Source organism: Rattus rattus, chromosome X (assembly GCF_011064425.1).
Source record: "Rattus rattus isolate New Zealand chromosome X, Rrattus_CSIRO_v1, whole genome shotgun sequence".
Taxonomy (NCBI): Eukaryota; Metazoa; Chordata; class Mammalia; order Rodentia; family Muridae; genus Rattus; species Rattus rattus.
The window spans coordinates 70,172,591-70,199,166 of record NC_046172.1 but is presented as its reverse complement, the minus strand read 5'-3'; the positions used below and the strand labels follow the sequence as shown (position 1 = coordinate 70,199,166).

The 26,576-nt window shown below is 36.3% G+C and overlaps 1 protein-coding gene across 1 annotated transcript in view; it reads left to right on the top strand.

Annotated features, from left to right (window-relative positions):
• LOC116887981 (rab proteins geranylgeranyltransferase component A 1-like) overlaps positions 1-26,576 on the top strand; it is an 80,074-nt gene that overhangs the window by 20,471 nt on the left and 33,027 nt on the right. Inside the window, 1 exon segment of the mRNA XM_032889417.1 lies at positions 19,259-19,336. Coding sequence (XP_032745308.1) covers positions 19,259-19,336 — 78 coding nt within the window.

Here is a 26,576-nt window from a genome sequence, read left to right as displayed (position 1 = left end):
TGCTAAACAAACAAAAGACAGGAATAGGAAGGCATATAACTTTCTACTATCTTAACCTATTAAGAAATCAGACTACTTTGAATTACTTCTAAGTGATTCCTGTCATCTTGAGTTATGTTCTGTGTGGTAACACAAACCACATGGAAGTTGTTAACTAGGATTTGATAATGTGCACTTAACTGTTCTTCCGTGACTTCCTGGAAATTAGATTTACTGTACTGATGCACAAATGTCTGTAAACACCTGTACCTTTCAAGCATTTTGCATTTCCATTTTTAGGGTGTTTTTGTTGTTTTAAACAACGGTGTCACCATTTTAAAATAAATTTATAGAATTTTAAAATATTCTTTTCTTTAACCTACAGTAATATTGGTCTTTTATGCATATACCAATGTTCTTAAGGTGTGTGTACAGGAAATTATCTCTAAAATAACCTTTTTTTTTTTTTTTATTAACTTCGGAGTATTTCTTATACATTTAGTGTTATTCTTTCTCCAGTTTCCGGCAAACATCCCCCGCCCTCCCCTCCCCTTTATAGGTGTTCTCTCCCACCTCCCCCCATTGCCGCCTCCCCAACAGTCTAGTTCACTAGGATAACCTTGTTTTTTAGTGAATGATTAGCTTTGTTTCTAACCTTATGTTATAAATTATGTGCTTCTAGAGGTTTTTTTTTTTTAAGGATTAAGAAAACAGATATGTCCAAAATTCTTAGAATGTACCTGACACATAAATCAACACTATGCAGACTACTTTTAATACAAATAATCTCCAAATTATGTTGTGGTGATAATGTGTGAATTTTGATTTTTTTTAATTAGGTCTAAGGTGCCTAATATCTTGAGGGCCACCATTCTGACTGAAGTGTTTCTGTCCTTCCTGATATTTCATAGTGAATATTTAATAGTCATACTGCAGTCGCTCTGAGTACCTAGGTTGGAGCTGCTGCTGTCTCATATCTCCTTCTAGTTATACTTTTCCCTCTCATTGGAATGAACTCTTAGCTTGTTACCATTTGTGAAGTTGGACTTTATTCTTCCCCATATTCTAGTTGTATATGTATCACCATGTACTTCCTTTACAGTAAATGTAGGTGAAAATAAATATTGCCTTTTTTGCATGCCAAAAGCAGAGGTAAAGTATTATTATTATTTTATGTTTTATTGGGGTTTTTTATTTAATTATTTTTACTTATTCACTTTATATCCCATTATCTGTCCTCCTCCTGGTCACCCCACACACAAAATCCTTCCCCATACCCCCTTCTCTTCTCTGAATGGGTGGGGAATCCCCCTGAGTGTGCACATACACACCTAATTTCTTTGAGGCTTATTGCTTCCTTTCTCAATGATGGCAAACAGGGCAGCTGAGCTAGAAGAACATATCTTACCTATAGGCAACAGCTTTTAGGATAGCCCTGTTCAGTTGTTCGGAACCCTCATGAAGACCAAGCTCCATATTCACAGCATATGTGTGGGGAGGACTAGGTCCAGCCCTTATATGTTCTTTGGTTGGTGATTCTGACTCTGAGAGCTCCAAGGGTCCGTTAGTTGACTGCTGGTCTCCTTGGGGCTCACGAGATCCTTTCCCTCCATAAGAGCCCTGAACTCTATCCACTGTTTAATGGTGGTTATCGCATCCTCTGAGTCAGCTGGGTGGAGCCCTCTCAGAGTGTCAACATGCTCCTGTCTGTAAACAATAGAGCATCATTAATAGTGTCAGATTGGTGCTGTCAGTGGATGGGTCAAGTAGGGCAGGTTGTTGGTTAGCCATTTCCAGTCTCTACTCCATTCTCTATGCCTGTATTTCTTGTAAACAGGATACATTTTGGGTTGAAAGTTTTGTGGGTGACTTGGTGTCTCTATCGCCCCACTGTGGTACATCTACACAATGGAATACTTACTATTCAGCTATTGAAAACAAAGACATCAAGAATTTTGCAGGCAAAAAGATAGAACTTGAGAATATCATCCTAAGTGAGGCAAACCAGTCCCAAAAGGACATGCATGGTATGTACTTATTATAAGTAAATGTTAGCCATAAAAGGCAGGTACCGTGTTACACTCCACAGACCTAAAGAAGCTAAACAAGAAGGAAGGCCAAGTGAGGATGCTTGAATCTTTCTTAGAAGGGGAAATAAAATGGTCATAGGAGACAGAAGTAGGGAAGGAACTGGGAGAAAGGGGGATGGTGAGGAGAATGGGGTTTTCGATATAATGTGTGGAGAAGGATAGGAGAAATGGCTAGATGGTCATGAAAATGAGTAGAAATCTGCAACTGATGGGGTTGAGGAGATGGGGAGTATCTTCAGGAGGAGATAGAGACCTGGGATAAGGGAGGTAACCTTAGCTGTGACTCATTAAGTTGGAGATGTGGAACCTGAAGAGGCCACCTCCTATAACAAGGCAGGAACCCCAGTGGAGCAGTAAGTATTATTTACTGTAATTTTGGACATAATTATGCCGGTGCTTGAAACCAGCAAACTAAGGGAAGGCCTATAGAATACAGATTAATCAAGTATGGCCAGCTCTTGTTCTTCTACTCTTATATTTTAATATAAAAGATAGCGCATCACCTATCTCTGATATAGTTTTTATTTTATAGTAGAAGTCAACACCACAATTTATAGAGATCTTGTTTTATTTCTGAAATAGTTACTTTATTTGAAAGAATTTTTCCTAGGACATGCACATTTGGAACTGTGGTTTTCTTTTTTGCTTGAGTAAATTCACTGAACTCTGGTGATGTTCAGAGGCAGTAGAAGTAAAGCAGGTACTTACGCTTTTCAGTTGTGCCTCCCTCATGCACATGCTCTTAATCACACTCAAAAGTGTGCTAAGAAAATCATTCTGACCATTGCCTTTGCAAAGATTTCAAAGTTCCCTTAGATGTTAAGATAAAAAGATAATAATCCACCAGTCTCAACAGCTTATGTTTGAGATTCTAAGAAACACCCACTCTCTGACACTTATCAAAGTACTATAATATATTGATACAAACCTAAGTTTGTATATCTTATGTATCTATCAGAAATCAGGGTAACAAGATAGCCAAGAACAAAAGCCAATGCAAGGTGCTTGAGTAGCTGTGAAGTTCTTTCTGGCACCATTCCCTCTTGCTTTGATGAGAACTGATGGGGGTTAACTAATGCGTAGCTCTCAACCCCTCTATTCTAATACACATTCCCATGACTCATTCCCAAACATGTACCCAAGAGAGTTTATCAGTTTTAACACAGAGAAGAAAAGCTAGAGGCTCTGCCGTGCCACTTCAGTAAACACCAGGCTCTCTGCCTTTTGGAGCTTCAAGGTATTACTAATCTTAGTATGAAGTTCTTAACCCTTTAGTCAGGTAGAGGTGGTAAGTTATCATTGATCTTGTAGGTAAAAATTGTCTTGTTAACAACTGATATGTGTTTCCTTCCTTCAGTAAAAAAAATCTAAAGATTTTAGATGTTGGAAGAAACTGGTAGTTCCACCAATAACTTGATAAATTGGGTGTCAGGCCATCTAGCTACGACATTTGATCACCATGGTTCATTCTGGTGATCTGGTTGGCTGATTAGGTGGGTTCACTTTCTGCCTTACCATTACATCTCCATCATTTCCAAAGCTGCACATTCAGTGGAAAAGGACCATTTTCCTTCTATTATAGAGGACGGCTGATCTTCACTTAAATGTGTAGTGCATTTCCTTCTTAGAATGCCTAAATAGGGCCCCAAATAACTGGGTAAGAATTTGAATGTCTCTTTAGGGAAAACATTACCCAAAGATTAACTTGTATCCATTTATATAGCTTGGAAATTATTCTAGTTTGCTTTCTAGTGTTGCAATAAAACATCATACTAATAGCAACTTGAGGATGAATGGGTTTGTTTGGCTAACATTCCCATGTCTCAGTTCATCATTGAAGGGAGTCAGGACAGGAACTTTAAACGGGAACTCAGAGTCAGGAATTGGAGCAGAGACTGAGGCCATTGAGGGACACTTCTTGCCCTTGCTTTCCATGGCATAATCAGCTTATTGGGCTTGCTTCATTATGCAAACCAGGATCACGTGCTCAGGCTGGGCCTTCCCACAGACTTGCATTCAATCTGAAGGAGGTGTTTTTTCCATTGAGACTACACCTCTTACTAGATAAATGTAGCTGGTGTCACATTGAGAGAAAACCAGCACAAAAATTTCCTAGGACAAAAGTGTGATTATATTTCCTCCCTCTCTGCTTCCTCCAGTCTCTCTCTTCCTGTATTTTCCCTGGCCACAGACTGCATCCCTAAATCTGGTTAGGTAGGTTCACTTTCTGACTCACCACTAAGTCCCCATCCTTTCCCAAGCTGCACCTTCAGTAGAAGAGGACTATTTTTCTTCCATTTTAGGGGAGGACTGGTCTTCACTTAAGTGTGTACTGCATTTCCTTTCTTTTCTGTCTTGAAAATATGTACTTTTGGACATGAGAAGGACCTAGTACTAAGAGTGTGATTAGTTAGTTGTTTCCTATGGTTTCTTGCTTTATCATGTGCAAGTTTAGACTAAAAATTTTAATTTACTAAATACTCCAATGTTTTGATAGATGTTCAAGATAAACTGTTGAAAACATATTATTTGAGAGAATATTGAGAGACATAAAATAATAGGAGTGAATGTGCTGTGAGAAAAATGCCTTTTTCATGTGATATTTGTTGGGAAGGGCATAAGGTAGGTGATAGTGGGTAGTGGCTGTCACAGGAAGGGTACGTTTGAGGGTATGCCAGAGTATGCTGGAACAACATTTCACTAAATAGGAAGAAGCAGGAGTTACAGAGCTGGGCTGTAGAATGTTTTCATATATGCAGGGGCGGGTGTCAGAGCACATCAAAGCAGTTACTCACTAGTGTAATATGTGGTAAAAGTCCTGTTGAGGCTGCATGAAGGCTCTTGCTGCCTACTTCTTTGTGGTATCACTGCACCTCTATAATTTATTATACTCTGACTTTCAGTCTTTTGAAATATTATTTCCTGAATTTGAGGATTGCTTTTTACTTCTGTGGGAAAATATGCATCATTTAATTTGCTTTATTGGTTTGATGCGGTTGTATGATTCATCAGCTTTGATGATCAGACCTCAAGCTGAAGGGCTGGGGAACTTTAAAAAATAATAAAATGAAGCATTAAATCTAGGACACAGAATGTTCTGTGTGTAAAAATAGATTAAATAAGAATAATGTATTAATATGAGCCCTGACCGTCTTTCCTCTGATCTGCCTCCAACGTCTCAGGGCCCTGTGCCCATTACTTATCTTATGGAGCATAGACAGTCTCTCTACCTCCAGGAAAGATGTGGTGAAAGCAGTGACCCGCTGTTCCCTTTCCATGTGCACAAACACACTTAGATATTTTTAGAAGTGAATACACTGCTTTACATTTTATAATATGTGTTTAGGTCTATTTTCATATATTCTTTTGTGTGTTTTTAATTTTAAAACACTAATACATTTGGGTTTTGTAATTTTTGTATTAGTATAAATAAATATAATACTTTTGTAATTAAGGTATTAGATGAAGGGATACTTTGTATTGCATTGGACTTGTCTTGTGTATATTATATCCACACAGCACAACAGATGAGTGACCCTGAAGCCTGTCTTCTTTCTTGTTACATTAGTTTTTAATTAAAGAAAACAACTAGTTGGAGGCAGTTACTTTCTGTGAAATGTAATGAAGATTTATTTTGGAAGTGACCTTCACTTTATTAGCTGAAGCAGTAATCAGCAGAATTAATAGAATAATCAAATTATATACAAACTCATAAATCATCTTGAATAGTGCTGTCAAAAGTTCAGCTATTAATGGGTCCTATTGTTTTGCAGCTGTACTAAAAAATTACAACTGCTGATTCCTACCTTGATAGGAACTGAAATTGCTTTTTTAAAGGCTATGTATGATGAGGGCTACCAGCCAAAATGTTTCATGACTCTTAATTGATCTATAATACTATTTGATGTCATCAGGGCAAAGTTGAAATTCAGTCCAGTGTTGGTATGCAGTTTCAGTAAAATCTGACTCACTGTTGGAACTGTACTCTACTAATTAGGCTTAGATTGCTTTACTGTCTGTTCTTTGGGGTTAATAACATCAAAGGATCCAGATGTACTCCAAATATACACAATCATCTGAATGATATATTGTCTGAATATTATGTTGCTTTGTGAATGGTTTTTCAGCTTTTAATTGTACTGGCAGTTTAATAACTGAACAGTCTCTAAATATGAGGTTTTTCATGTTTTTCCGCAACAATTTCTGAGATCTTAACTTCTATTAAAATGAGAGAAGTGAGAAATTCTTGGGGCTGAGCTGTGTCTGTTTCATGTATAGTAACAGTAGGTGTTGACTACGCTTGTCATATAGTTGATTATACTGAAAAATTAGCCCTAGCAATGTTTCTGTGCACTCAAGCATTACATTCTGCCAGAATTTATTAAAAATGAAGTGAATTTGGTTTTGAAAAAAGGCCAAGGCTTGTGAAACTAGAAAACAAATAGGTTTTTTTTTTTTTTTGGAGTTAATGCGTGATGATATGATTGTTGTACATGCTTGAAAATGGCATTTTTAAGTGGAAATTTTTACAAAGAAAGCCCTGCCCACAAGTGAAGATTTTCTGTACTTTAATGTCCTTTGTGAGAAATGTACATTAGTGTCAAAGATGGTCAGTACTTTGCTCTCCATGTTTTAGTTTCTTTGTGCTAATTTGAGAACTGCAAAACTTCTGGAAAGTGGGAAGAGTATTTTGATAGTAACTGGCAAGTAACTAAAAAAATAGCTAAGATAATTTGAAATGTGTGAACATTCTAAGTACGTATAGATTCATAAGTTGAAATTTTCATTAATCTTAGATTTTTAATCTAAAGAAAAAAAGATGTAAGTCTGAAATCAGACATTTCTAAAATCTATAGCTAGAATAGAATGGATATGAAAAAAACCCTATTGATTTTTTTTTATTTAAAAAATGGCCATCTCAGTGCATAAAATGCATTTTTTCTTTCCATATATTTTATGTTTATTTGTATCATACATATGTTGGTGGCCTAGTGGGAGCAAAGGTCTGTATCTGGTGTCTGTCTGAGTCCCTCTTCACCTTATTTTTTGAGACAAGTCTCTTACCAAACCTGAAACATGGAGGTTACCTAGCCAGAAAGCTGTTAGGACCATCTTCCCAGCCCTCTTTCTAAGTCTTCCAAAGATAGTTAAGTGAATATACACTTCACCTCTTTGATTTTTACCTAGTTCATACAAGATATTCAAGTATCCATTTGCTTAAATAACGTTGGCCTTCACTTAGTTTTTCCGCTTTTATTTTATTTTTACTTTATTTCTTTATTTTTGGGTTTTGAGGTAGGGTGTCTGTGATGCAGACCTGATTATCCTGGAACACTCTATGTAGACCAGGCTGTCTTCCCACTAGTAGAGATCCTGCTAACTCTGCTTCCTGAGTACTGGGATTAAGGCATGCCCCACACCTGGCCTTTTCCTGCTTTATAAAATCTGTCCCTGTTATCTGGAGTCTCAAATTACTCCACTTCTTAGGTCCTCAACAATCTCTGACCATTAGAAAGCATCTACTTTTTAGGTAAGCAGATTAAGCTCTTGCAGGTTCTATAATAGAGAACCCTTTCAAATATTTCCTTTACTTCTTAAATTCTGTAACTCCTCTGCTGAATGCATACTGACTTCCTTTCCTCTAAACTGCCTCGTATCAGGACTGTATAGTTTCATCTTTAGTATTCCTCCAATTGTAACATGAACATTATCTTTTTTATGCTTATCAGAAAGCTAAATCCATGAATTATTCTTTCATACTCATTCTAAAGTTAACACAATTGAGAAACTGGCAGGGTGGTAAGGAGTAACTGGTTGATTTGTTTTCAGTCAGATGTCTACATGTAGGTGAATAGGAGCTGACTGACTTTGTCCATTCAGTCCCTGGCTAGGACCATTAACAATTATACTAAGGAAGCCTGAACACCTTAGCTAGGATTTGCCTAACACAGCTGGGTACCCTTTGTTTTTCTTTGACTATATAACTTCATGTATGCTAACAAAGGGTAAAACGTGAAAATACTGTATTTGGGGTCAGAATTTTGAGCCATCTCAGTTTGGTAGCATTGTCTTTTGAGAGGTGGCAGTTAAAGGAAATGAGTTGCCACGTGGAGTAGAAATATCATTCAAAAATAGCCCAGGAGTAACAGAGCATTAAGGCAAACAATTAATTGAGCATGAGAGCCAGTTTTCTAATAAATAACAGAAGGGTGAAGTTATAGAATATAGAATCCACAGGAGGAAAGGTTTTTGTCAGAATTATACCTCAACATTCTAAAAGTTCTTTGACACACAAGTAAATAAGATATGACAAACAGGGAGCTAGTGAACATTTGAATTTTCAAAACATCTTTGATAACATTTTATATCAAAGGTGCTTTAAAAAAATAAATGCTTCTCACCATGGGATTGGGAGTGATGTTCATGCATATAGATCTGGTTTAAACACAGGAAGGAAGAAAGGAAGGAAGGAAGGATAAGGAAGAAAAAGGAAGAAAGAAAAGAGAGAGAGAGGGAGGGAGGGGAGGGGAGGGAAGGAGAGGAGAGGAAAGGGGTGGTTTAATTGAGCTCTTACTTGCATGGTGAGCTTTTTATATAAACAATGTTTAGGTTTTTGGTTTTTTAGTATAAAATATTTTTAAATGATAGGAAGTCAGCATAGTAACTTCCTGCTTCACTGATTATCTCCTTTCCAGTTTATAGTTGAAACTTAGAGATTATATACATAGTAAATTTCAAAATGAGAAATACTAACTGAAGGAAAATTTCACAAGTACCACGTGGAATAAATAGGAAAACGATAAAAACAGCTCTCTGCACACTCCTCAAATAGTGTAAGGGACCTGACAGTTAGAGTAAGGTCAGAAGATTGGAGTTCACTGTAAATTTTTTACTTAATTTGTTTTTATCAAAAGTTTAAACTTAACATACAAAATCATGATTTTGTTATGGCATTTTAAGAAAAATATGGAATCATACATTATACTTATTTTTCTCCATCTTCCACTGCCTCCCTTCCTACCTTCTGTTGCTGCTAATTCCTTGTCACCCACAATGTCCTCCTTCTGCTCTCCTGTTACATAGATTCCCTTACCCTGTCTTTTCCCCTCTCACTTTTATTAGCTCTTCCTCTGCTCTCATAGCTCCCTCTCTTATGTCCTGCACATGCATCCACACAATTGCATGCATGCACAATATTAAATTGATATTCTTTATCTAAGGAAAAATGTGTGGTATTTATCTTTCTGTCCTGGCAAACTACACTTAAAAAAATGATCTCAGGCTGTCCATTTTCCTGCTGTCTTAAGGAGAGCACATAACAAACAAACTTGGGAGGATGTAGGAAAGGAAAACCTTTATGCATTGCCGGTGGAAATGTAAATGTATTGGGAAGTACATACTGTGGAAGACAGTATGGAGGTTCCTCAAGAAACGGAACATAAAGAACCTGTAGCAATTAATAACTGCTGAGAAAGAAGGAGCCCCCTAATTGGCTAACCAAATGCCAAGTGGTCATCTATGAAATCATAGTAACACTAAACAGATTCAAGTGTGTGTGTGAATGTGCATACATGGGCAAACATGTAATAATCATTAGACAAAGTATAAGCAAGAATACAGACATCACAATAATAAGAGGTAATGAAGTTGAGAAGGAGTTAGAGGGGGATAAAAGAGGAGGTGGTGGGGATGATGTTAATAGTATTCATGTATGAAGTTCTTAATTAAATTTAAACTTGAAAAAAAAACCCTGAAAATAGAAGTATCATTCATCTCTAAGGCTCTTCCATATATACTTGGACTATTAAACTAACATATCACAGAAATACCTATATATGCCTGGTTTTATTGTACTATTCACAATAGGAAATAAATAGGCAGCAGGTAAGCAGATAATAAATGTGGTACATATATATGGAGAAATTTAATTGTCATATAGGTTAGGTTATTTTTGTTTCTGCACTCAAAATACCCATATGATACTGGATATAACCATGTAGTGTCATAGAAATTAAAGAGACAAGCATGTTCTTATATTTGTGTAGAATAGACTTATTTTTATCTCTGTGTTGTGAAATTTGGATCTTCAGTGGGAGGTAGCAAAGCGGAGAAAAAGTTTCACATAAAGATTCTTCAAACCAGAAATGTGCTGGAATATCATGTACATTGTCATACCAAGAAAGAGGCAGAGAGAAGATACTGATGAAAGGAAATTCAAATAGTCTGCAGAGGTTTTTCAATACTTCAATTTAAAAGAAGTTCTTTAAAATAGTTTTTGTGTAGATCTGCCACCATAAAAAGACGATGCTCTTAGTGATAGTGTTTTGACTGAAAAGTGAAATATTACTAATAGCATTTTAAACTTATGTTTTAAGACTAGTTAGGAAGCCCTGATATTTTCTATTTCTAGTCCTCTTGATATCACTATGATAAGCTGTATTAAGGAGTTGACTGAGTTGTGGTTGTTGGGGCTCTTGTACAAGCATGTGAACTGTAGATCTGTAGCCTAGCTTGTGATCGAAGCATACAAATTGACCCCCAATTTTTTGAAAGGCTTTATTTTTTAAGGCATGAATGATGACTAGTGTTCTATAATTTATGCTAAGTTATTCTGAAGCCCTGGTGCTGTTATTAATAGAGATCTGTTTCTGTCATCCAATACATAGTTTTATTGTGACTTTCCTATAGAAGGTTAAATTTAAGGACAGCTGGAAAAGCTGGGCAAAAAGTGAATATATCATCTACAGAATGGCACCAAGAACAGAAGAGGCAAGATATATGACTAAGATGTATGAAATAAAGGCAGTCTCTGGGAGTGAGCTTTTTGAAGGCTATGCATTCTCTTTGGACAGCTTTTTCTAAGTTAAGCGTGATGATTATGCCTTCTAAGAGTGACTGCAGTGCCTAAAGGGCAGCCTGTTTGCCCACAGCCTGATTTCCTTGGGACTGAAGTCTGCCCAAGCAGCCCCACCGGATTCAAATACATGTACCTGATAATTTATTAAGTTATCAAGAGTGCTATGTCCTTCCTAACCCATCATGACTTCTTCAAGAAACAGGAATTAATCTGTGTATACCCCATCTGCAAATGAGGCTGGACAGTGTTAAGTGCTGATGTTGACAAAGGGCCAAGAGACAGTGCCTATTGGTGGTAGTGGTGGCAGTTACCTTTCTCTAGTAATCACCCATCTTTAGGTAGAAGGTTAGAGTAAGTATCCCTAGATGCTCCTTCAAAGCAGTGCCTGTGCAGGAGGTGACCAGGCTTGAGAAAGTGCATTTAATTTACATATTTCAAGGGAGACACTATACCAAGAACTTTATCAGTTTCTTTGAACTGTTCTTGAGGAATCTGCATTCCATACCTAGTTCTTAAGCAGTTGTGTCTTGATTGTGGCCCCAGTCTCTATACTTCATTGTCTCTATTGTCACTACTATGCTTCAGGTTACTGTCTTCACTCATTCCATCAATGGACAACATCGCTAGCCTTTTCCCCTTCTCACATCCTTTAGATAATTTTCCATTGAATAGCAAAAACTATCTTTAAAAAGCAAACAGACAAACTAACTACAAATCCATTAATTTTTCCTGAAAAATAAAACACTGTCTGTCACCCCAGAAAGGGTGCCAGTATCAGACCAAAATATGAATCCTTCCCAAGGTTAACACAGTGGAATCGGTAGATTTAATTGGGTTTGCTTTTAAGAACATCAGTGATGGGTTAATCTGTAGAAACATGAACAAATTTTGGGTGACTACAACAGAGAAGGAAAAAAATGCCCCAATTCTGGCCTTGCACCATCAGGTCCCTTCCTTCCTTTGTGATATAACTGTATATGATATTTATCCCCAGTGTGGTAGCCCTATTAGTCATTTTTTTGGACTCTAAAATACACTGAGTCATGTTATACCTCAAGTGCTGGTGGCTGTTTGCTCTGGTTGACATATTCTTCCTCCACATCTTCACATGGTCACATGCTTCTGTTTATTTGATTCTTTGTTCAAATATCAGTTCAGTTTCTCTTATACTCTCATTCCCAAATCACATTCATCTTCAGCTGTTTTATTGCTGTCAGTAATCTTTAATTATGCTGTTTTGTTGTCTTTTTTCATACTAGAAAAGTTACATACCATCAAGGACAACCTTTGTCTTTGCTTTTGTAACCTAACTGACTAGGACCATGTCTATGGTAGGCCTAATTCCATAACTATTTGGGAATGAAGAGCCAGATTTTAGTGCGTGTTGTGATCAACACAAACAGTTCTCATAGACCCATCACATATCTTTTTGTGGAAGATGGTCAAGCAGATTGCTACACACTTTGATCAATGTAGGGCAGCAATTCATCATAGGTAATAAAATCTGAAAACCTTGTCTCTTCACTTCAGGATGTGGCAGCTAACAGGCTGCAGTATAGTGACCACTTAAGATATTCAGGGAGCCTTACATGCCTTGACTCATTCAACTCAGTGAACAACTCTATGTGATAAGTTATGATCCCCATTTTATTGTCTCAAGAACCAAATCATAGTCACAGAACTAGTAAATGAAAAAAAACAAAAAGGACACAGGCATTGTGACTCCATGGCTTTTGTCCATATTGATTCCATACCCATTTCCTAAAGCTGATCTCTGTGTAATTTGCATATTGTGACTACAGTTGGACACTTGATTTCTTATGACCAGAAAGTTTTGATGGTAATGACTATTGCTCGACAAACCAGCTGCCTACAGGTTCTGTCACTTTCAATACTATGAGTGGCTTGTCAGTTTTGCTATACTACATCACTGTTATAGAACACATATTGGAGTGTTTTTGTTGGTAACATCATTATTTTTGTTTTCATTTTGGATCCTGCTGAATTCAGTCAAAAATGGACAGTAACAATAGAGACTAGCTTAGGATCTTGTGGACATTTCTTTTCCTTGAGGGGATACAGTTGATTCTAGGGCAATGGGAAGTCCAGAGCTGGCCTGAGTGAAAAAGGAACTTGAATACTAGATAGCGTTTTGGGGAGAATTGATGCTGTGCCTCTGATCTTACCCATTTTTCCCTTTCTGGAAGATAGGTCCACAGCAACAAACATTGTAGCATTCATATTTGACACTTGCTATCCTTCCAGCTAGAAGGACACTAAATACCAGGACAGGGGAAAAAATTAAGATTCATAGTGTAACTGAGATTGTAATAAGTAATATAACTTTAATCAGTAAGCAAGATGTAGTAGTATAAATACACATTGTTGTATATAATTTATAAACATGCCATGTAATGTATAATATATAGTAAGACTAAAGGTATGTAAATATAAGAAGCACTGAGACTTTTATCCCCTCATATACATGTATGTAAAATAGCCACATCCTTGTAGTTCTCTTCTACACTCATTTTTCAGGCTGGCATGTACTTGGTGAACTGGCATGTGTGCGTTGAACCTCATTGAAAGCTCAGTGTGTTGTTTTAAATATACTGCTCTGACACATGTTTACCTATGCATGTAGTTAGAAGAAACACTGTCAAATATTGTGCAGATGCAGTGCTGAATTATGTCATGATATTTAGGAGACTATTTTAGTGGAACTGTGGTTTTATCAATGCGCTATGTAATCTGGGTGTAGCTAAACTACATTGGCAGTGATCAATGGTTAAGATTTTCTCTTCTATCCTTTTTGAAAATGACATGATACGTGTTTAACTAGAGCAGTTTAATCATTTTGGAGGAACAAAAAGATCCAATACTTATAGTAGGCCAGTAGATTTTCCTTTAGTTTCTCAATACTTATAACACTTATTATTCTTATATATCTACTGTATTACAGCAAGTAGGTATAGCAGAGCCACACATTCTTTTAGACCCCACAATGCTACTACAAAGTGCACCAAAAATGAAGTCCTGAGGCTTGCTGCTTTTCGTCAGCACTAATACATTAACACTTGCATCAGTCGGTTGCTATTTCATATGCTAGAATCAAACATTAAGCCATATTCTCTATAAATATATCCCATTGTGAAGTGTTCACTTTTTGTTCGGAGCACTTTTTTTTTTTTTAAATTTCTGCTTAACCAATGCCCTTTATAATATTTTTAAAAATGTTTTTCACAAAGTATTTGTTATTTTTTAGGAACTTTGAAGGCAAGCATTTCTACTTTAAGTATAATTATACTATCTTCAGTTGAGAACTTATATATAATAAATTTAGTATATATAAAAGAAAAACCACATGCATATGTTGTCCCCCCTTTCCCAGAATTCTTCCCCTTATTCCTCCTCACCTTTACCTCTGAAAGGGTGCCCTCCTGTATCCCCCTTCCTTGGGGCATCAAGTCTCTACAGGATTACAGACTCCCACTCAGGCCAGAAAAGGCAGTCCTCTGCTACATATGTGCCAGTGGCCTTAGATCAGCCCATGTATTCTCTATGTTTCTTTCCTATAGTATGTAGAACAACAGTTAACAAATCATGTTGAAAACCAGGTAATTTTTGATGAAATGCAGAGGCCTCTCGTAGCCCAAATTTTATAAAAGGCTTATTTTCAAAGGGATATTAAGTAACATATACAAAGACAATTGTATGTTTCATGAATAAAGTTATAAAAAACAGTGGTCTTTATAAAAATTACATTTCATTTAAGTGCATTTAACAATCTCTTGATAACATGGCAACATTCTGGGATATAATGTTTTATAGTATTTCAACCTTATACAACCTGGAATTGAGTCAGTTTTTTTCTTCCCTGTTTTTTTTTTTTTTCCCAAATCTAAGAAAACATTTAAAAATAATATTTCCCCTGTGGAGAATTGATGCAACAATTTCTCTCTTGCTGTGAGCGTGCAGGGGATTGGGGAAAGCAAACGTGAGAACACAGCCTAGTCTGTCTAAGAGGGAAAATTCTGTAGGTCAGGTGTTGACAGCTCATCCCTACCTATGTCTCAGCAGTTTGGAAACACTGCAACCACAGTTACAACCTAACAGTATTCCCCACACAAATGAGAACATTCATTTGAGCTTTAAATCTAGTTCAGTGGATCTGTGGGAAGTAGACCAATGAAGTTTCACGTGAATTCTTCCATTATTAGCGGGAAATTGACAGTGAAGATCGTGCCAGTCACCTTGGTCCTGACTTCCTGTATATCAGTCCTCTCGCTAAGATGCATACCACATGACAAATGCAGCTAAACAGTCCAAACAGGAAGATTATTTTTTCTAAATCTCAATAGAATCAGTTAGATTACAATGTCTCAGCATCAGATATACTAACATATTATTGCGCAATTTGTCATCCTAATGGTGAGCAAGAATAACAGGAAAAAACAGTCGTTAGTGTCCTCCATAAAACGTATAGTCTACAGGTTCTAAACCATGTGGAATATGCTTAGTGGGTCTATTATGTCCTTACTTGCCTTATTCTAATTTTCTCAGTGTAAGAAAAATACAAGTTTCCTTGTGCACTGATGTTGTATATCAGCAGACTATTACCTCAGCGCTACTCTACCGTGCCTCAGCTGCTATGTGCATCCAAAAGGATTCAATCTGGGAAAAATAGGAAAATAGTAAATCCTATTTAATGAATGTCAGTTATCTCCAGCGTGTATAATTTTCATTGTGTCTTACATAGATTATGAAATACTTTCTCAGTACAGACTAAAATAAAAGACATCAATGTACTCAGATTTGCCAAAGTTCAAAATGTGGCTGCATTTACTTTAAGTACTTTAAAAGCTTACTCATTTTTTATTTCTATACACCTGCATACTTGTAGCATGTATATAGGTTCCTGGGGAGACTAGAAGAGGATGTCAGATGCTCTTGCTATTGGAGTTAGAAATGGCTGTGAGCCTCCTGATACAGGTGCTGAGAACCAAACGTCTGAAAGAGCAGTGAAGAAACTAAGCAACTGATTCGCTGCGCTGTAACTGTCATTCTCCACTCTCCTGGAGGAAATACTACTCCAGTGTGGTTACTTGTAGTTTCCTCTAAGTTTTGTGCATTTCATATTTGTATATCCTTTTAATGTATAGTGAGATTATTTTTTTGTATATGAAGTTGATTTTTTTTAAATAAATGATACAAGTCAGGAGTGTTCTTTCCTAAATTTCTGTTGTCAATCAGCTTTTGCATTTTTAAAATACAGCACATTAGTAGATAAGATTAGCTTTTATGTATTTTATTATTTATGATATTCCCTTGTATGATATGAGAATTTGGACAGTTGTTTGTATGTTTATAGAGTATAGTTATCGCAAGCTATTCATACATCTAAAGCCAAATACATAGTTGTTAGTTTTGCAAGGTTGACCTCAGGTATAATAGCTTGACAGACTCTGTCAAAGTTGGTATATAATACTCTTGTTCATTACACGGGACGGATAGAGAACTAAGTTATTCAAGGTTTATAGCTCAGAGCACTGACAGATTCCAAATTATAATTTTAACATGTTCCCTTACCGAAAAAATCTGATTATTATTTCTCTCCACATGCAAGTATATGACCAATATGTTTGGTTAACAAAGAGAACTCAACTTGAGCATCAGTATTCAACTTTTTTTTTTTTATTGATGCTTCAACACATAGGCACAACTTCCCTTGGAGCTGAGGTCAGTTCCCATCTCTTTAGAGATTAGTTGGCATAAAATGACCCAAATCAAACTGTTGACCTGACCACTCCCACCCTAAGACTATCTGGTCCATCCTATCCTATCCTTAAATTGCTTCCTTAAAGCTGTCTGATGAGCCAGTAGGCAAACAACAAACAAACAAACAAACAAACAAACAAACAAACAAGAAAACCCACTCCTTTCAGGCCATTTATAGGGCATAGAGATTACCCCGCAGAAGCTGGAGACAATGGCTAGATCTTAGATCTTTGTTTAAACTAAAATTATTTATTGCACATATAAGTGTCCATTTGTTTGTCAACTTTCCTCTAGATATTTTGGGTTTATAGTGGTACATAAACACTATATTAAAATGAACATATGATGTAAAATTCTGCATATCATATAATTTATAACTTCTTTACAAACATTATTTTGTTTATTCTTCAAAAGAAGTATATGTGAATAAATGCTAATATAGGGCTGGTGTGCAAAATTAGATACACTGGAGCTCATTATCCTGTTTCCATGGTCACATAGCTAGTATGTGGCATAGTTGGCATATGAAGCCAGGCAGTCAGAATCCTTCCTTAACCCCTATGCCTAACTGTGTGCAGGAAGAAAGAGTTGTGTACATCTTCTTCCACGCATGTAGCTAGGATTTTGTAAAATATTTAAGTAGCAAGAAGATTTGCTACTCTGAAAAGGTATGCATCTTCCTCTTTACTGTAACAAAGTGTTGTCCTTGTGGAGAGATTTAATAACTACTATTGCATCTGTACATCTTTTCTTAACTACCGCTTCCCTTTTGACTTTCTTTTCTACATGTTTAAATGTTTAAAGTTCTGTATTTTGCCGATTTGAGGCTTTTATGTTTTATTGGAATCTGTTTGTGACTCATATCTTCCTATATTCTTGTTGTTTCTCATACTTACACTTGGGCTTTTCCTGGAATTGATTCTGAACACAGTGTGAATCAGAGAGAATTTTTCAACAAGATAAATGTAACCTGTTGTCCCTAAATCTTTTTGTTATGGCCCATTTTACCTTGATTCATAATGCTACTACTTTAATAATCATATCCATGTATATATGTCTATATGTTAATTTCCTATTTCTGCTCTAACTGACCCAGTAGGATAAAACAACACAAATTTATTATCTTACATTCCTGGAGGTCAGCAGTCTGAAAGGGACCAGCAGGACTGCATTCCTTCTTAGGGCATGAAGGAAGGCTCTGTTCCTTTCCTTTTCTAGTTTAAAAAGGCCACCTGCATTCTTTGGCATGTGTCCACCTTATACAAACAGCATCACTCTGACCTCTACGATCATCTGCATATCCATGTGTCTGACTTTAACCTCCTGTTTCTTCTTTTGAAGACCCTTGTAATTGTGTTGTGCTCACCAGGATTATCTGATTGCAGGAACCCTAATGTTATGTACTTGTAAAGTCCTTCATGCAATGAACGATGTCCATAGCTCTCTGCACTTAGAATGGGGACATGTACTGGTGTAAATATTCAGTCTACCATAGTCATCTTTCCGATATTCCATTGTGCTTTTTTCACATTTTTGATTAATTCATTTTAAGCACACCTATAACCTCTATCTAATAATTCTATCTAAATAAGGACTTACAGCTTTAGCCCTGCTCTTAACTTGTGTCTACAAATTCTCAATAAAGGACTTGGTATGTTTCTTTCAGTGTTGTGTAATTGTAGGTTTTAAAATCATCACTGTAGGACTCTAAGTTGTGAAAGTAGTTGAAATCCAGAATTATCATTTACCCAGAGCCATTTTTCTTGATATTTCCTGGTAATGGGTGTAATTTCAAATTTCCATCGTCTGTGAGCGTGGAACCCTGATTTTAATACAGAGGTATAAGCTTCCTCTACCCTGAGCTTAGACAAATCAGCATTCTCTTTCTATCCCTGCCCCAGTAGAGTTCATTTCTTTCCTAGATCATTTTACAGAGCTGTAGTTCCTTAAATAATCAGATGTCATGAAAGATGGTTTCCTTTTCTGCTCCTTGTACTGTCCAGATCTTAAAGCTTTTTCTCGCTAAATGGATGCTGAGTTGTTTGTACTTAGCAGAGTGACAAAGCCTATTCCTCACAGCTTCCCCTGCATGCTGTGTTCTGACGTCTTACTTTCTAGTTAGTCTTGGCTCCTAGGGATTCTGCTTACCTCTATGGTAACTGACAACTTCAAAACTCTGCTAAAGTCTTCCTTGTTCAGTCTTTCTTTACCCTTCTCTGAGTGTCTCATGCATCTCCTCTGGAGGATGTTTGTGCCTTATGCACAATGCATAAGAAATGCAGGAGCCAATTTTAGGGGGAACATTTAACTCTTCCTTAGGGACACTTTTGACACGGCTACAATTTTAGATATCAATATTGTATTATTAATCACGATTCCTTTGTTGTATAAAGAAATTGCTAATATTACATCTGAGAAAGAGTAATATAGTGAAAATTATATATTGTCAGATGCTTTTTGTGTAATGCCAGTTACTATGTGTAAGATACCTAAATATTTTTACCTTAGTTTCAACCCAGTTATCCTAATTCTCATTTTTCTATTCTCTTTCCAGAATGTGTGCTGTATTTGGTGGAATCTATTGTCTTCGCCATTCTGTACAGTGCCTTGTAGTGGACAAAGAATCCAGAAAGTAAGGCTGCTATAAGTAACCTTCCTATATTCATACACCAGACAGGGGTGAAAAATATAGAAGTTGCTTTTTAAAAAGTGATTCTTGAAAGATCCTCCTTGGTATTAATAACATATCAACCTTGATTAAAAGTAATTTGTGTTTAGGTCTTCCAGAACAAGGAAAGTGAGTTCAGAATATAGAAACTAAATTAATTCCCCTGCAATATGACTATAGCTCCTGATCATTCAAGCTTGGAAGACAAATCATTTCAGCTGCCGGGGGTAGGTGATGAGTGATGTTAGTTTTCCTTGTGGCCTTACCTCCTCTAATTGATTTTCATCAGATGACAACAAAGCCCTCTGTTATTGCATTTTTAAAAATGGAGCTCACCTAAAGACTCATCAGATTAATCTCTGCTGATAATGCATGTCACTTCAAGAGAAAAGACTTTAATGAGTTTTTAGGTAGATTGTTGTCATAAACTATGCTGCCCTGTTATCTGAGGATAAATTCTTTTACAACAGAATCAGGCTACAAGCTGGTTAAGGATTAAAGTATGAGTTTACTCACTTTCTAACAATACATGAGCACCCTCTATTTACTTCTATTTTGTATTTTAATTAATTTTTTCTAGAATTTATTATTGTAGACTAATACATAACTCTTGTCTGAATTAAATTCAGCTAAAACACTATTGTACAATTTCTAAGTATTACCTGGGAAAAGAAATAACTCAACTGGATGGAGTTTTAGGGGTGTTAAAACTGTTGTTTTTCTTCTTCCTTAGATGCTCTTAAGTACCTATCAACCAATATTTCATGGATGATTATTTTAGGACTATATTAAAAGTGTTGAAATTAGAATAGTTAATAACTAAAATCTTAAACAGCTTGTTTCTTTATGTAGTAATTTTGTATAGTCTAAGTGGAAGAAATTGGCCATTAATTTCTCATAAGTGAATTATAATGTTATAAGCAGTTAATTTAGCTAGGATTTAGTTCTAGAAATGAGTAATACAGAGAATCTTTGAGCTTTTTGCTGTAAAAATTGACACATGATTTTAAGTTCTTAGAAAGTATAGTTTAGCAATCCAACAGTACAGAATCATACTATTTAAATAAAAGCAGTGACAGTATACAAGGGACTATCACTAAAGTCTTTGGATATTCAGATTTTAGCATGAGGAACTCTATGTAAGGTAATGAAAAAGCGGTTGTCTGTATGTCACATAGTTTGTTTTTCCGTAGACAGTGATTTTGAAACCTGAATGCTTCCCTGTGACAGAAAGACAGATAATGAGTTGCTTGTTTGGTGTTTATTTGCTAAGGTCATTTTTATCATCTTTGGGCACTATTCCAGGATCCACATGTTGGTCTCAGTGACATGAAGAATTTGCATGGCTCCTATTTCTTGTTGGCTCTTTCTTGCTTGCTTGCTTCTTGCTTAAAATAAGTATGCTAGTACTGAAATAGCATTTGTTCAAATAAAGGATGCATTTACCTTACCTCTGACTTATGTTTATGAAATTATTCTGAATAAACTATCTACTTTCATGAACTTACACTGATTCTAGTTGGAAGGGATAGGTGAAGATTACAGGTCTTAGATACCATAACAACTTCGACTAGCAATTTTAAAACTGTAAAGTGGCCAAGGAAATTGACTAAGTAATTTTTTAGATATCACCAGGAATTAATTTTTTATTGGGTTGGTTTGTTAGGTATTTTGAGATAGGTTTTCACAGTGTACCCCAGATTACAGATGCTTGTCACCACTTTTGGATAGGAAACTAGTTATAAGCAATACCCCAGTAGAATCTAATATAGATCATTTTTAGAGGACATTGAGAAACAGGGCTCTGTAAGGTGAATTTAAAGATTTAGGCGAGTGTACTGTGTTCTGTGATAAGCTTGGGATCCTAGATAATTTATTGTAAGGCTTTGTCTAGATGTACTTACCCAATATACTGGTAGAATGAGTTTTAAGTAATAGGCAGCTTGCTTCTAGTTTTTTGTATCATCATACAAGTTCCGAAGCACCGTATTTATTAACAAAACCCAATCCTGCAATAAGAGGGGCTATTGACTATTATTGCTGTGAATGATAGCAAGTCTTTTTATGGTAAATTCCCTTATTTGTAAGATTAGAAGAATTCAGAAATAGTCATTGAGTTTTCTTTTAGATTTGACCTATTATTTGGTTACATTAAATACTATTGGAAAGTACTTAGCTGACTCTTTAACATTTAGAAATAAGAGATCTTAAAATGTTTCATATGCTGAAGTGTGGGGCAGTTGTCACATTATTGGATAATGAGAAATTAAAAACAAATTGCACACTTTATTTTTAAGCAACTAGCTCAGTGCCTCTTCTATGCTCTCGCCCTTTACCAACTCCCATGCTAGTTGTTATGGTGTGATATGATGTGATAAACAAAGTAAATAAAATATAGGTCCTCTGTTTGTAATTTGGGATTCAAGGGAACAGTGCATAGACTGTATTTGAATTCTGACATTGATATTTTCAATCTCTGTGAAACTAAGCAAGAGTTTAACCCCTCTGTGCCCTAATGTTATTATAAAAAGTGGAGTGGCTGACAAGCCATACCTTGTATGGTTGTTGTAATATTACCAGAGCAGATAAACATCATAAAACCATAGATTACATATACAGGTAGTTTAGTAGTATATGTAATTGGAAGCCTTGGCATGTCATAAAGGAAGAAGGCTCATTGTGTTCTATGCTTTGCCAAGAAGTGTGAGTTAGAATTTTTAAACAGTGTTAAGTAATACTGCTGATATGGAAGGAACATAATGGAAAGAGATCCTTTACCTCCAGAATCACCATTGCTTACCCTTTTCCTGTCTATATTCTGTTTGCTCTCACAGAGGACTTCAGTCCCCCGTCCTTTCCTCAATTCATTCAAGTCTTAGCTGGTTTGTTTCTGTGTAGCAAGCACTGGGAATACAAATGAGAACAAGACAATCAGGATTTTTGTTTCTGTGCAGTTTACGAAGACCACTGGAAGACATTATCAAACAATTAAATTAAACAAGTAATTGTGTATTGAGATTCATTTGGTTCACAGATCAAGCTTTCCTCTATGAAGATAAAATGCAGACAGCCTTTGTAGCTTTGTGTCATTTCCAAGTAAACTCGAATGCATTCTGGAGCCAGTTGATTGCTGTGGGGCACTCATTTCTTTCCCTCCTTTTATTTCTCACCTTGACAGCTAACAATGAAGTGGTTGTGCATTTCTGTACCTGAGACATTCTCATATTATTTGCTTAACTCTCTTTGATCCATACAAACAGTGTGAATGTAGCACTCCTACCAAACTACACACCCTGATACCCTGCCAATTTATTTAAAGCTGATACCTCACGCAATACTTCACAAATGGCCTTTCCTCGACTTACAGCTGAGCGATACTATTATTTTTAAATTGCCTGTGTCTGTATCTTCATTATTACCTATAGGAACAGTACTTGGCAAAGATACTTGTCATATTTTGGTGTTGATTAAATGAGGTATCAGCTTCTTAGCAGTCCACTGCCTTATTAAATGCAACCAGAGTCTAAAGCAGTAGCAGTGGGGTGAGAGAGAAGAATTACAAGAAGTATTTTAAGGTGGAATGTACAATAGTAGCGGATTAGATTTGAAGAGAGATTTGGGTTCGAAAGTTATAACTATTGGTTAAAACTGTACTTGATAGAGAGATTACAAGGGAAGAAAACAAAAGTAGGGCTGTGATAAAGTCAGTTTGGAGCATACCAGGCTAGATATAGAAAGGAAGTATGTAATGGTAACTTAATTGTGTACTTGAAATGTGATTAGAACAGATTTTAAGTATCTTTGCTCCCAATGATAACTGGGTGGTGACTGGGTGTGTTGATTTGATTCTGTTATTCATTACACAGTGTATAATACGCCAAATTATCACAGTGTATTCCTTGAGTATATATGGTTTTTCTTTACCCATTAGTCTTAAAAGATTAAGTAGACTGTATCAAGAATACATAATTTAAAAGATGATATACGATTTATGAAAAGGTCAGAACCACAACTAAAAACCCATCTTGTTAATGGGTTGAAATGACTGTAGTAGATGTTCAGCTCAGAAGTACCGTTATGACTATTTTGAAACCATGTTTTGGATGATGTAAAACTGGAACCTAATGCCTTTGAGAAAACTCACAAGCTGTGTCCAGTAGGAACACCTGTTTTGCTTCTTTCCATGATTAGGAATCTTATCATTTCCTTAATTAACATTTTTCTTTTTTATTATTTAATCTCTAATTTCCATAGTCTGTAATTACCTGGGGTTTCTGAAGATCAAAGGGATTGCGTACCTGTTAATACTGTTGTTTTCTCTTCTTGACTGAGTTCCAGATGTTTTGTTTTTGCTGAGTTTTTTCCCCTCCCTTATTGTCAGTTTGCTATGGATGCTCTCATATCAGTGAACCAAGAGCTGAGTAAGTGCTGCGGTTTGTTGATTTAGAAAGCCTTGCCCATGAAATGTTCTGTCTGGCTTCACTGATTCTTCTGATCAGCTTGGTCATTGTGTCCCTGTAACTAGAAAGTCCTATCATGTTCCTTCTCAATTTACTATTTATGAGGTTCAGCAAGGCCCTCTGCTCAGTCCGAAATGCTGTTAATCTTTAATGGCTTCCTCGGGTTTGTGTGGGAGGAGTAGGCAGGAGGGTATTTTAATGTGTCTGGCAGCACTGTTTCATTTTGTTGTTTTCCATTAAGCGAATGTCATCTAATTTTTATATTAATCTTTGTAATACAGATTAAGAGTAGGTTCCAAATCAATATCCGTTCTTCATTGTTCTCCCAATTAGGCTGAATGTATGGCAATAAGTCAAGTATCTGAGGGAAAACAAATCTTACCATTTGCTTAACATGCCTTGGTTTACAGAGCTTTGCTTAGGCCTATTGCCTCAGTACTTCAGGGCAAGAATGAGGCTAACAGGTGAGTCATGTTACCACCTACCAGACTGCCAGAACTGGGCCCAAATAATAGTCACCTCCTCTGTTCAGATTAACGTCATTTCTCTGTCTGGAGCCCTTTTACTTTTCTCACACAACATAGAGATGCAGCAGTAGCAGAGGCTTCACTATGATTCTTTCTTGGGACTCGGAAGCTTATCAGAATCTCCAGGGGTACTTATTATTTGAAAAGTCCCCCAGGTGTGATTCTGATTCGTTTCCCTCTCCTGCTCCTCCTCCTCCTCCCCCTTGAAATCAGTTTTCATCTGAAGCTTCTGCATAAACAGGCATATTCATTAGCATCTTATCCTGCATAGTTGAGCTTGTGTTATTTACTCTCTGCGTTATCTTCATTAATTCTTTCTAATGCTGAAACACCTGAAATCAGTGTCTGCCGGTCACCAAGGGATCTCTATTAGACTTTGGAAGCAAACAAAGCAGCAAAGACTTCATAAACTTGACTTGAAGGCTAGGTTTGTTTCTGGGTTGCTTTGTTTGTTTGATAATGGGAATGCTTTGAAAAATCACTAAGGTTCAAGATTTATATGAAAAACACTCTTCTCTCAGTTCTAGTCCAACACAAGATGAAAAGTTTCAAGCCTTTGCCAACATTGAATTTAAAGTAAACACCTGTCATATCTTCTCCTCAATTTCTATAATGAAGATCACAGTATACCTGCTTCTTCATACTTCTTCACAGATATTCGCCCCTTGAGCCATCTATTGATTCATCTTTTATGCATTCCATAGTAACCATCAGAGATCAGTAAATTTCACCGTAACATTTCAATATGAACATCATGATCTACAGTTCAGTGTCTTCCACTGCCTTTTGAAATATAATTATAGTTCATTCCGATCCTTAAGTACTCACCAGTTGAGTTCAAACAAAAGACAAATATGTATCCCCAAGTCCTACAAAGTACATAAGACCTATACTCCCTTTATTTGCCTGCCTGCATTATTCCCTCTTCAGTTTCTACAACTTCTCAGTTAAAAATAAGAAATGCTTGACAGTGGTGATAGGACAAGTATAAGTGTATCATGACAATTCAGCAGATACCTCTTCTCCAGTTCTTCAAGTACTTTGATTTTTAAAATATTTATGAATGCATAAGAAACAAACTTATCTTTCTACTTTTCAAAAGTTATCTTGGCCAGTATTTGATGTAAGAGGTCCTTTGTGCTAATTTAGTGAAATATTTTATAGGTTTAAGGAAATGCAGGAGAGTTGAAGTATAGGCAAAATGGAGAAATCATTTAAGTATTAATACAACAGATTTATATTAAAATTGCTTAAATATTTAGACATATCTATATAGCATCACTAAACATAATAGTCCCAACAGTGGTATGCCATTTATTCAGTAATATCAGCAAAATACAAATTCAGGTCATTCATTTTGTTTTTAATTCTGCTTGTTATAAATCTCTTATTTGGCTTGTTTAGAGCAATTGAGGATACTTCAATTTATAGCAAAATATTTTATTTAGTTTTCCATTTGTTTATTCACTATATACCACAATGTCAGTACCTCCTCTCCTCCTAGTACCCCACACACAAGATCTCCCCCAATTCTACCAAAAGTGAAGACTTTTTGGGAAGGGGAAGACCCCCTCTGGGTCTCTCATCTCCCCCTAAATACCTCCCCACACACATCAGGTTGCTACAGGATTAGGCTCATCCTTTCCCACTGAGGCCAGACAAGGCGGTCCATTTAGGGGTATGAGATGAACGGGCAAGCAGGCAGGCAACAGGCTCAGGGACAGCCCCTGCTTCACTTGTTAGGAGACCCACATAAACACCAAGCTCATAGCAGAATATTTTATATTTGATATGAATGTGAAATCATTTGCTTTCATTTTTATGAGGACCAGCATATAAGTTTATTTCTAATAAAATAATTCTGGTACCAAAAGAAACTGTGACAAAAGCAAATTGATATTTCCATAATAAAAAGATATAGCAAACATAATAGTCATTTGCATATAGTTCCTGAAATATTGCATAGAGGCTTTGTCAGTGCTGGTAAGTCCGTTTCAAGGATGTCGCCCTTAGTCCATTAGTTTGGATAATGAGCCCTATAAAGTACATTTATAACTTGTGGCACTGCAAGGAGATGGATTCTAATTTTCATCCTTTTATCTAGACACATTGAAAGAAGGTCAATGGAGGGTTCTATATGATTCATTGTCCCGACACATATCAGATGACAGAGACCTGAGAATGTCCGTGCATAAGTGTTTTCCTTATTTGGAAAGA